Raw genomic sequence first — 13,630 nt, 5'->3', positions numbered from 1 at the left:
GAGGCCACATTTATGACCATATCTTAATGAAACTTGGTCAGAATGTTAATCTTGATGATCTTTAGGTCAGTAGGTCAGGTGAGCGATACAGGGCCTTCATGGCCCTCTTGTTTGGTAGAAGATTGTGTTTGTTTACATGATCATTGAGCCTGAACAGAGCTGTTTTTCAATTAATTTAGACAGAAACGATAGATTACTAACAGGCCTGTAGTTTGCGTATTCAAGTTCCAGTCCCATTTTCTTCAACAAAGGTCTTACAATTGCCTGTTTCCATTTTGTTGGAAAGATGCCGTCGCGCAACGACAAATTAACCAATTTGGTAATAACAGGCAACAGCTCATCCAAGTATGATTTTAGCACTTTTGTTGGTAGAATATCAAGTTCACATGATTTTGTCTGTAGTTGGTTTATAAGTTTTCTAACTTCTTCCTCGCTCAGACCTTTAAAACTGTCAAAACATCTTTTTCGCATGGTTGAAACTTATCGAAATGTTTCAACGATTCTCGAATTTTTTTCGGTTTGATTCATGAAATGATCTGCAAATGTCTCAGCCAGTGTACTGTCATGTCCAGTTGGCATAGGGTTCTCAGACCTAGTGCCTGTTGTCTCAGATACGAATCTATAAAGCCTTTTCGAGTCACCTTTTGCATTAAGAACTTTTTCACTCAGAGATGATTTTTTCTCATGTTTGAGTTCTTTTTCGTAGTTTTTACGTGCTGTTTTGAAGGCTTCATGCAGATGTGATTGTCTATGTTTCTTCCACAAACGTTCAGATTTGCGAGCCACTCTTTTAAGGTGAAGAAGATTTTCTGTGAACCAGGATTTTGGAGCGCGATAGATGATTGTTTTTTCTATAAATGGTGCGTGTGAGTTCATAATCTTTTCTACTGCTGTCTGAAATTCTTCAACAAAAAGGTCGACATTATCACTTTCGACTGTCATTTTTCTCAGATCGCTTGGTTATGTGTTCGTATCCATGTCTTTGAAATTTCTAAAGAGCACCACCTCACTTGTTATATTTTCCTTTCTAACATTTGTCACAATTTTGACTGCACAGTGATCAGAAATATATGGACCCTGTTCACAAGAAACTACTTCAACACCATTTACGACTTCCGTAAGGACCAAATCAAGAATGTTACCACCAGTGTGTGTGTACTTAATTGTACATGTTGTTGTAAACCCATGGCGTACAAAGAATTATTGAATTATGTTACTGCATTTGTGTCATCGTGGATGTGAAGATTAAAGTCACCCATGACCATTACATTTGAGTACTGTGATAGTACTCCCTCCATATATTGAAAGAAGTCTGTGACGAACTGGGAACAGGTGGATAAAGACGGAGGTCTGTAAATCCCAACTACATGCAAAGGTAATGTTCTTGAAAATCAACTGCCAAATACCATATTCAAAACTGTAAGAATTTCCTGCCGAAAGTTTGCGCATGTTTACAGCAGATCTACACGTCAGTGCAACACCACCACCCACCCTATGTTGCCTGTTCGTAACACTCAGTTTGTAGCCATTTTGATTGAGATCAGACGTTTCGTATTGGTGTTGTTTGTCGTCCGAAACCAAGTCTCTGTAAGAAGAGTAAAATCTATCTTTTCCTCGCGTAATAATTGACCAATAAGAACATCCTTGTTTACTGCCGAGCGACAATTTAGCGTCAAACATGTAAGCTGTTCATTTTGTCCATTCAATTTAATTCCATTTTTATAGGGTATATAAGGTTGCTTAAGTTTACACCTCTGAAAACCACTCGTTTACCGTAACCACTTTTGCTATTGTTCAAGGACTGTGCCTTCAGGCGACCAGCTCTTTTTCTTATGTACTGTTTCAATATTGTCAAATCGTTTAACCTTGATAACACAATAGGATTAAGTCTGCACGATGTTGATTGTCCATTTTTGTGTAAGAAATTGCTGTCATACATAATAAAATCCATGATTGAAAACTACAATGGTGAACTAAAGTTCACGAAGTGTTTATCAATAATAAATATTTCAAGTTTATATATGTGATTGTTTCTGATGCTGATTCTGGATCAACTCATGCAGCAATCCAAAATATAATGACACAAACACATCAAGCACACATTCACAAAACTACACTCCAAAAATCATGTCTCTACTCCCACTATTAACGACAACAAAATTAAATCAAATCAGAGCTCAAAAAGTGCAGCCTAACAATATGGTGCATATACAACAGTTCCGAAATGTTCTTTTGCAGTTTTTCCTTTTACAAATTTAATGTATTAAAATATATATATAGTTTGGGTTTTTCATTCTTATACTGAAAGCATTTCTTTTCCAGTTCTCTTGTAGATCAATTTATACACCCTAGCTAAACATTAAGTAATATTGCATCAACCAACAAATATACATTTTATGATTAATTTCTGGGTAATTCTGTTAATCTTATTTATTTATTTTGGTGAATGCGAAGAAAAGCTCAGTTTTATACCTTCTTGTCACGTCAACATTTGCGCTTAGTCTGTCAATAACTTACCAGTATCGACCGGAAACGAAGACGTATGTTACTAACTCTAAACGTGGAATTCAGAAAACAACCCAATTTATCTTAAAAGCACTACAGATTTTATGTCGAACCTATAGACTTATGTCTCACCAGAAGATATACAACACTGAATAAAATAGATCTTGTATTAATTGAACTACACTAACATCTTGATTGTATGCATATTTAACTGGTGAAATGGTATCTAATATATGGCATCTTTCATGTCAGAGTTACTTCGTCTTGCCATCAAACATTACAAAGCAGCCTTATATTTTATATTACAACTTACAGATACATATTTCCATACAAATGAGGCAGCATGGATATGCTTTAGGATGCCCTTTTAATTAATGATTTAGCAATAACAGTGTGCGTAGTTTTAAAAATGTGGTTAAGAATTTGTAGATATCTCCAAAAGCGGATGGGATGCAAATTAAATCATGAGCATAAAACTTGTTTCATTTCTATATACAATGTTTGATTTGACATTATAATTCTAATGACTGCTATATGATGGCAAAATCAGTGGACTAAAATTATAATGTTAAATGTTTTGATGTTGAAATTACCGGGGAACGCTTTGCTCTATGATTTTTATGGAGTTCTTCTCTTGCTATTGGTTATCTATGAGAAAGAGCCCTTACTCGGGAAACTAGTATGTACTGTAGGAAGCTATTTTTCATTTTAAAAGATAGAGTGTCAGTTGACCGGGTAAATATAAAACCATTTATTTCATTTTTTATATTTTATGTTGTTGAATACGGTTATTGGTCTGATTATAACCAAGCAGTAAATAAAATGTTCATACTTGTGTTTAACTATTAGGTTCATCCGTATCAAATGAAAAACTTGTCCTAATCAAACTTACTAACTGCCACGTTATCCTTAGTGTTTGGTACTGTGCTGTGTTATTTCAACATAAGAGGTACTTCTTCAATCAAGCTCTTGTAGACTGTGTCGTAGTGACCTCATTACATATCGAAAAAGAACCCTCTATACTAAGTAATATCATTCACTTTGCTAAGAACATTCGTTTATTGTTCTGAATTGTATTAACTACTAGGTAGTTCTCTAACATGAAAAATCGATTTGGATTATTCCAGTACAGTATAAAAGATAAGATTCCTTTCTTAAAGGAGGCTCCCTCATACGAGCTTAACATACACGACCACAAAAGCAATATTGAAATTTTGCAGAAACAAGTATACTAAATATATCCTTAGGGTATTAAAAATTCATTATGAATGGTTACTGTTTGAAGATATGAACTACTTTCTTTTTACATTGAATGGAGCAATAAAGCATCCTTCTGTAGTGTCCGAAGCCATACAATCTGGTCTGGGACTATATATGTTGAGATGAAAGCTCATTTGACTGGTGCATTTCCAGAAGAAATTGTATATGAAAGAGGACACTTAAAACCGTATCTCCTGACACAGTTTTAGAAACGTTCATTTCAAGTGAGAGCAAAGATATGGGAAGACAGCGACATTGACCACTCGGCCATGGAGATATCCTCAAGTACATAAATCATTAACAACTCGGCCATGGAGATATCCTCAAGTACATAAATCATTAACCACTCGGCCATGGAGATATCCTCAAGTACATAAATGGTTAAACACAACACTTTTAGCTGACTATCTTGTTCAGCATCATTAAATCATGTTTCTTCCAGAAAAATGTTTCTATTGTAGAAGCTACTTTCTAACCCAGTTGTGTCAAGTTTCTCTACTGAATAGTTTTAAAATATCTCTGACATTTTATTTTTCTTTAGTGATGAATTTGGAGTGATTGGCAACATTATAAATGTGATTCAGTCTCAGCGCATTTCAGCTCGCAACAAGTACTTATTGAATACGGGGAAAATAATTATTGATCTGTAACTCTTAATCATGCAAACGAACCAAGTTAATGTATTTTCGGTATACAGACCAGATGTAAAACTAATTTCCTGCCAACATGATAAAGTGAGGGTGTTTGTTGCAGCACAATGCAGTACTCAAGGATACAAAATAGAGTAAAATGTATTAGAAAAAATGCACAATTGCCCTTACAATCATTGAAAGGCAAAAGGAAATGAAAGCCGGTAAAATGTCAGTAAGGACTTTGAGAAATGAATTTATGATCACACAAAAGCAATGTATCATACTGTATGTGACTGCTAAATCACGGGCTATAGAATTTAAGACCTTATGAACGTTCTTCTTCTTGCATCAGTATATGAGCCGCGCCATGAGAAAACCAACATAATGCATTTGCGACCAGCATGGATCCAGACCAGCCTGCGCATCCGCGCAGTCTGGTCAGGATCCATGCTGTTCGCTTTCAAAGCCTATTGCAATTAGAGAAACTATTAGCGAACAGTATGGATCCTGACCAGACTGCGCGGATGCGCAGGCTGGTCTGGATCCATGCTGGTCGCAAAGCCACTATGTTGGTTTTCTGATGGCGCGGCTAATATATATTTGGTGAATCAACGTTATTTCCGTTGATGTACGGCCTACGTTCGTGTGGTTCGTTTGCTGTTAATATTTTGTAAATTTTGTGGCAGAAGTATTGTATTTAAGTTGTTACAAGGTGTCAATAAACATTCCTAATTGTGATGTCCAGTCATTTTGTTTACGATTTTGTTGTTTATCTTATAACTGAAATACGTAACGGAAAATAAGATATATATGTGATCAACTTTTCATTTCATTTCCATTACCCTGTTGGTAAAATATGAAGACGAAACAAAAATAAGAGCTTGCGAGGATATGTTAGAGAAACACGTAAACATGGTCACTTAGCATTGAGAAGATGACATAAGATTTCAATAAGCACTCTTAATAGTAAACTGTTTTCTATCATTTTCTAAGTGAAAATATATGCTTGATAAATGGTTAACAGGCGTGTTTAAAATTACCTGGTACTATCTTAATTATCTTGTTTAGTTTTTGAAATTTGCATTTTTGTCAGCGCAATCTATTTACATCGAACTCGTTAACGTAAGCTGTTCTTACAAATCACCGAAATCTGACAGTTTTCCGTTCAACCCTCTGTATGTATATCAACGGAAGTGATGACAGTGATACCATTTAAATATGCCAATTTTTAGCACTGTTTAAGCTAAAAAAAAAAGTACTTTGTTTTTTCTTTTTGTAATAAATCGAATTTACATAGTTCAAATACAAATCTGTCAAATAGTTACGATGATGTAAAGCAATTTAACTCAAATGAGATATCGGATTGGCTCAAATTGTTGCTGGTTTCAAAAAAGCTAGGATTAAAATCTTTCTTAAAATGCATTACACTGCGACCAAACCGGCTAAATCTGATGTTTACAGATGAGTAACTTGAAACGTGAATAGTGACATATTGATTTGCCCAAGGGATCTTAGTTTGGCAATATTATAGACTTTCAATTAAGAGTACTTGAAACTGATGAATAATAGAAAACCGTCCTGAGGCTTCCGCCAAAACAGAAAATATCCATCCCACATTCTGTTATTTACAGTTGAATCGCTAGTGACGAAAATAGGTACCATTTTATTATACGATAATGATACTATATTTTATAATAATTTACTTTTTTGATTTGTTAACGTTTAAGTCGTCAGCGGCACATATATTTGCCATTGTATTATTCGACAATCATGTAATACTGTAAGCAATCCTTCATCAAGTATTCAAGCTGGAATTAAAGGGGAGATAATTAGATTAATTATAAGTCATAGAAAGTGTATAATTTATGAGGATTGATCGATTCACACTATTGGGAAGGTATTATCATGCATCCACCTGTTACATTTTGCAATCAAGATGAGTTAATTGAATCGTCTTCAGTTACCTTTAATAAACATGTTACAAAATTGTTTGTAACGCCATAAAGATTATAGATTCATTATTGTGATAATGTGCGAAAGCGTTCATAGACACACGTTATGTACTTCATGTTTGGATATTCTGCTAAATGTTATAAATTTTCGAATATTATCAGAAATAACTTAATTTTAGGCTTAGGATAATAACTCTGTGATTAACTGTAAAGGAACTAATCTTAACCATAAGGTAAATAGCATGCGATAATTAGAAATTGTGATTTTTAGCTTTTCTCAATAATCATTATATGAACTTTTATTTCAGATAGACATATACGCTGTTGACTTTTCTGGAAACAAAGGTTATGGATGTATATAATGAAAATTAATGTGTTTTAAAGACAATAAGAGGAGACGAGGTGGTCAAATAGGAAATGATAATTAACTGTTACAGCGTCAATCATGTAGGCATCCCTGAATTTGAAAATTTGCCTTATCAATTCAACATGCGCATAACTTTTGACGGAAAGGTCAATTGCTTACATTTTTCTATAAATTTTTTAACGTAGACTATAATCAAGTTGAGATCTTGTGAATTGTATTTATCATTGTTAAAACTCAACTTACATTTTATTTTCAGACCAAGCTGGTAGGAGATAGATCCAGGCTCGATGTTGGCGACTAAAAGAACATGGACCTATCTATTGCATTTTTTCTAGGATGGATACTAGCATGGCTGTCACTTGATATCGTCAATGGAAAAAGTAAGAAGAATATTAAATTTGCAAATAAATTTATATCAGACTGGTCGTTTCCACTGACTATGTGGAGAAATTACGGCTAAAATGTATTATCAGATCCATAGAATATTTTAGAATAATTGCGAATATTTTGTTCTGTATTTTCGATGGTTGGTGGCAAATCGGCAAATTTAATGTGAAGCATGTACCAAAATAGCTGTGAAAACCATTCCCATTCTTATTTGCTTCTACATGTATCTATCTCTTAAACAAAGCCCGCCCGCTTAGCTCAATAGGGAGAGCGCAGATCTACGGATCTCGAGGTAGTAAGTTCGAGCCTTGGGTGAGGCGTATGTTCTCCATGACGATTTGGTAAAAGACATTGTGTCTGAAATCATTCGTCCTCCAACTCTGATTCATGTGGGGAAGATGGCAGTTACTTGCGGAGAACTGTATTGGTACAGAATCCAGGAACACTGGTTAGGTTAACTGCCCACCGTTACATAACTGAAATACTGTTAAAAACGGCGTTAAACCCAAAACAAACAAAATCTCTTAAACAAACGTACACAATATATTTAAAAACCAAATGTTCCCTAAACTCTAACATATTCGGACATGTATTTGAAGGTTGTTATGCAATATCTATTGATTAGGCACTCAAACTAAATCTTCAATAAAACAAATATGTGCACTATACTGCATCAAATTTCACAATCAGAAAAAAATGTAAAAAAAAATGAAATCATTAATTGATAAAGAGTTATATAAGTTGACCTAAATTGCGCTAGCAAATTATTTTGGAGTTCCTAAAAGGAGACAGCTCCGATAAAACTTTATTGTATGCTACGAAGACTAAATAGGTTTAACTTCTAGCAAACCATGCATCTTTTCTCTAGGCATGGACTTATCATGCATGATTTCTACATTTCTAATATATGGACTTGTACATTGCATTTTGTTGTCAATGATTTGAAAGTAAGACAACTGCAAATGCCATGTCAAGAAATGCCCTGTGGGTATGTTTGAACTTTGTCAGCAAGCACGCGATTTTTTGTACAAAGCACAAGGTGAAATAATATGTTGGTAAAACAAAAAACAAAAAAAAAACGAAGAATATCATTTTCAAATATATGTATATGTCTCACAGAACACAGCAAAGCAATACGAGAAAATCAAACAATACAAATTGATGACTGTTTGCAGCCTAAGTTTATAATCCCTTGTTGCAGATAACACTAAAATATTTCTTTTTAACCCTTACTTTCTGGGCACGATTGATTCTGCCTTTGCGACCAGGGTAAATCATGATCAGCCTACACATCCGTGCAGTCTGCTCAAGATCTGTACTGTTCGCTATTCAGCCAGTATCTTTTTGGTAAGCACCCCTTTTAACAGTTAATGGTATTGTCCAAACTGGAAGATGGACAAGTTTATTTCAGAAATTTAGCAAGATAAGGGTTTATAGCATAGGAGTATTAAAGCATGACTCAACAGTTAACATTCTTTTGGAAAACATGTAGATAGGTCGCTTCCCTTGAGCAAAGAGTTAACGTCAAGAACGTTTCTTTTGGGGTTTTCCCTCATTTACAATTTGCAATTTTATATGGTCTGTTCTATGCCATATTCTATCTCAGATGTTACAAATTTCATTATTCACTTACAAAATATTACTAAATTTGCATTATCTTCAAATGAATATTTATCGCGAATCATTGTAAAACGATAGCTAAATAAAAGCAAGAAGTGCAACTTATTTTTTAAAATATTGAATCTGGAATATATACTGCCAGTCATTGCCAAATTAATTACTGTCTCAAAACTTCAATTACCAAATAATTCTGCCCGTTTTGTGCTTTGTATTCAAAATGTCCTTCTTAATAAAAGAAATCTAAGTGCGGAAATATATTTTATTCTCCTATGTTTGACGTTATCACTCCTTATGATCATAAATGAACGAAATTACGTTCTCTGTAAGGCTCTCAAATGTGTCTATTTGTAAAGAAATGTCGATATATGGTTCTGTTGGGATTTTAGGAAGGAAAGGTCTAGTGCTATTCTATATATTAACGTTAATGTGGAGACTTTTTTATGATCGGTTATATATAAAGTCAATATTTTATTTTGTATACAGTTTCAAAAATGTTTGCATTTATTTATATATTTTAAGCATTGATCACACGATAGCCGTCATACTGTTTTTACATCTACAATACTTATAAAGATTTTCAGTTAAAGTCATTGAATTTAAAACAAAAGTTGACAGGTTTCAAATCATATTTTGTATAACTTACAGCAGCCATTTTTTGACTAGTGAGACTGGGGTCAGGGGTCATATCAGAGTATTTACTCTATCATATGATACATTCTAATATGACTAGCAATGCTTAAATCATCACCACGATATTATGTTGACGTCACGTCGACGTGATATTTAGCGCCATGTATGCATCTAGAAATAGCATTCCAATAATCATAGTCTAAAATACGAAAATATATTTCATACCCAAATGGACACACTGCGAAGTATTGATACTCTCTCTTGTAGGTGAAAATTGCACTTTGTTAAGGTGGAAGAGACAACGAAATTTAGAGAAGATACCTTGTATACTGAACACATTTTGAAATCTCACTTTGCCATAATTTACTTAAGAAAGTGTCCATTTGGGTATGAAATACATTTTTGTATTTTAGACAATGAAATATTGGCATGCCCTTCCACCCAGTGAAGGAAAACGTGTCTGATGTTTTACCCAAGAATATCATTTTAATGTAATGTGATAGACATCTTTTCGCTTTTTTTCTCGCAAAATTCACATAATCCATGCTTCACATAGGTTAGTCACTGCTATTGATTTTCTAACAGTGTTACATTTTAAGAAATGAAGAAGTAAGATTCCATAAAAAGTATTCAGCGGCCGCCAAATTGTCAGTCATTTTACATAGAAGCAATCTACAGACCTAAAAGAGCTGCTCATTTGATAATCAAAATTACAGTCAGACAGTCAGTTACTCAATATTTCAAATTGCACCAAAAATATTTCGAGGCGTATGTTCTCCGTGACGATTTGATATGAAAACATCGTCTTCCACCTCTGATTCGTGTGGAGAAGTTGGAAATTACTTGCGGATAACATGGTAACACTGGCTATGTTAACTGTTTGCTGTATCGTAACTGGAATGTTGATGGAAAACGGCTTTAAACCCAGAATAAACAAACGTTTTTTTCTAATGTACAAAATCAAATTTTGACTATTTACGTGTTTCAAAGTCTTGATGAAAAATATTTTATCATTCAATTTTTCAGCATTCCTCAGTGCTACAGTATCGGATCACGGTTTTATGTTTTAAGCTTCAGTCGTTTCTTTGAAACCTAACTCTATTTTCTCAGCCAGTCGGTTATTTCAAATAAATAATCAAGGACATTGTAACTGTAGGAACACGAGCTGTGTGTTATATATAGAATCCTAACACGATCCGCAGCAATTGCTATATAAACATATAGCGAAATCGCCTATACATGAATCTACGATAAAATATTGTTAGCTGTTACATTTCACCCCCCTAAGATTTAACATAAGAGATTCTACTTCATTTCCATTATATACGAATTATTTCAGGGCCAAACGGTTGAAACAGCATTTCCAAAACACAAATATAATAAAAAGTCATACTGACTTATGTGTAGGTCCGTAAAACACGTTCTGATCTCTACGAGAGAATTCAGTTAGCTTTATTATGATTCAGCGGTGACGTCATAAATGTATGACATAAAGTATGACGTCATAATGATGTGACGTCATATAAAAGTTAAGCTCGTCACTCGTAACACAGAGTCAACTCGCCTAATTTGATGATTCTATTCATAATTAGTTTGCGAGCTGTTAGATTACTAATTTATGAATACTTTTCAAAATTCTGACAAAAAAGAAACAAATATCTATACGTTCCATTGGCTATGCAACACTTTCTAACCATACGGGGTAAATTGTAACAGCATATGACCCGAATGACCTATTACGCTGAAAATGTAGTACTGTAAAATGCGAATTATTTGCGTTGTTAGAATCGAAATAATAAATATGTTCCAATAATTTTATCAATTAATAAAACATGGGCAGTCGTTTGGATGTGAATAACTAAAGCACTCGTGCTACGCACTCGTGATTTAATTATTACGCATCCAAACTCCTGCCCATATTTTATTAACTGATAAAATATAGGAACATATTTATTATTTCTTAAATACAACAAGCAAATTCACGTAATTGAATTTGAAATAGGAATTAGACAAGAAGTAAAGAAACTAAATGTAATAATTCTGAGACAACTTTCCCTGAAATTAAAGTGTAATTGAACAGTATGTATTACAGTGAAAATGCATGTGACATTTGTCTTGCCTTTATTACATAATCCTATAATTTAATCAAAAGATTTTAACTATATTCCAAGAAGTAATTATTCAATATAATCAACGCCACAATCCTTACACCACACATATACAATACTTAGTACGTGTACAAAGTTATAGCAGAATGAGTATCCGTCAGTCCAATAAATTTATAAGACATTGTTCTTCATGTCACGTGATTTTGCTCTTAAAATCTTCAGTTTCATTCATTTGCTTATTTTCTCAGTTACCCAACTTTCATTTTCTATAGACACAAATAAAAGTGTCAAATGTATATGCCTGTAACGGGTTTTCAAAAATAGCATCCCCGGAATCTAATAATTCCTCCCCAGCACACCACAAAACATTCATGTTTCCGTCAATAGCATCCCCGGAGTCTAATAATTCTTCCCCAGCACACCACAAAACATTCATGTTCCCGTCAATATTATAATTATAGCTGTAATAATCGAGTAAATGACATGATGTGGCCGCTGTCCGAATTGTCTTGAGGTTTGGTAAAAGTAGATTCCTTACCTTTTCTCCCAAGAAATTATCCGTTTTTGGCCTTCTTTTCGTCACATTTAATCTAAATTACAAAACCCTAATTCAATTTAGGCAGTAATAGGGAGGCGTGGTATGTCGTCATATTTCTTTCAATGATATCCTTAGCAGACATTCCAGCCAGAATTATACAACTCCTCCGTTGACAATGCGTTTGAATTGTAGTGATTGGCATAGTGCAAATGGGACTTTAAACTGAGCATTCAGTTAAACGCTGATTATGATTTTGATACTTAATGAAATGTCGGTGATAAGAGAAATACCTGAATTATGTTTTAAGCAAACCACATAGAGCTAAGGGCTTAGTTTTGATAAACGGAAATCAGTTGATTTCTTATATTAATGATGAAAATTATTTCAAAATCAGACCACTTTTCAAAATCATTTTGGGTGGAAAAATTAGAGGAAAGTACAACTAAGTACAACTTACACACATAAATGAAATATATCTAGTTCAACTTTCTGTTTTCCGTGGAAACAAATGTTCGCTATTTTATCTAACGTTGAACTATTCATAACTTTTCATTTTAAGGCAATTTTGAAAATTCTTCCAGAATCTTGAATTAATTGGGGAGACCTTATAGACAGAATAAATTTTCCTTAAACAATGATAATTACAAGACCCTACACTGTGCGTATTTAATTGTTTACGGTTAATTTACCTGCAATATTTTAAATGAAAGCTGTGGTAAAATATCAGGCATTCATTATTCTGTAAAATTATCTTGGTAATTACCTGATGATGAATCAAGTCATATTAGTGATTACTTAATGATGATTCAGGTCATATTGGTGATTACTTGATGATGATTCAAGTCCGTTTATTGATTTTTGTATTAGTCAATAATGCCCGTTCATGACTTTATTGGCCAAGCGTCAAATTGGCTCGATTGTAACACACAGTATTATACTGCATATACATAATCCATACTGCTACGTCATTAATAGTATGAATACCTGAAGACAGTCCCAGACATTCAAATAATAAATCGAATTATTTTACAACGTTATTTTCTTTAGCAAATGTTCTTCTGCAGAACCTTATAATGTACGATTACGTTAATATTTTATACAAATCTAATTAACACTTTAACACATATATGGTTTATTTCCATGAACACTTATAAAAGGTTGTAACCGACTGACCATTTTTACAATGATGTGTACATGTAGTACCAAATTGACAATATGTTCACATGAAATGTTTTGCCTTTGCAAATTAGAGAATTTAGGGATCAAGGTACTCTTACCCCACCTCTAAAAATACACATATCGCTTAACAATGTCGTAGGATATTGCTCACATGGTGTCGCTATATATATATTAACTGTCGAGTGCAGGTGACTGGAGGAGAAACAAATAAGGCGGATTAAGAAAAAGAGAAAATAGTCGTAGCGTAATTAACCTTTAGTATATGCAGTAAGGAAAAAAAAACGAAGGCTAAAAAGTTTTATCATTCGATTGCGAACACATACAGGGTTAATTCTATTATAAAAACGCTTTGAAAGTTAACGCCTTCACATTTCATTTGATTTCTCTTTTTACTTTCTATTATGTTTATCTTGAAGATATACCATTTACAAATTCGGGCAATTAATTATACA

The 13,630-nt window shown here is 33.6% G+C and overlaps 1 protein-coding gene across 4 annotated transcripts in view; it reads left to right on the top strand.

Moving 5' to 3' along the window:
* Window positions 1-13,630, top strand: part of LOC123563077 (neuronal acetylcholine receptor subunit alpha-10-like) — a 242,721-nt gene that overhangs the window by 170,265 nt on the left and 58,826 nt on the right. For all 4 annotated transcript variants that reach the window (XM_053528339.1, XM_053528331.1, XM_053528336.1 and 1 more), the window contains one exon: window positions 6,973-7,096. In XM_053528339.1, coding sequence (XP_053384314.1) covers window positions 7,024-7,096 — 73 coding nt within the window. In that variant the 5' untranslated portion in view covers window positions 6,973-7,023. The remainder of the gene's footprint in view (window positions 1-6,972; window positions 7,097-13,630) is intronic.

Source organism: Mercenaria mercenaria, chromosome 2 (genome assembly GCF_021730395.1).
Source record: "Mercenaria mercenaria strain notata chromosome 2, MADL_Memer_1, whole genome shotgun sequence".
NCBI lineage: Eukaryota > Metazoa > Mollusca > Bivalvia > Venerida > Veneridae > Mercenaria > Mercenaria mercenaria.
Note: the sequence above shows the minus strand (reverse complement) of the source record. Positions and strands in the feature narration are given on the sequence as shown.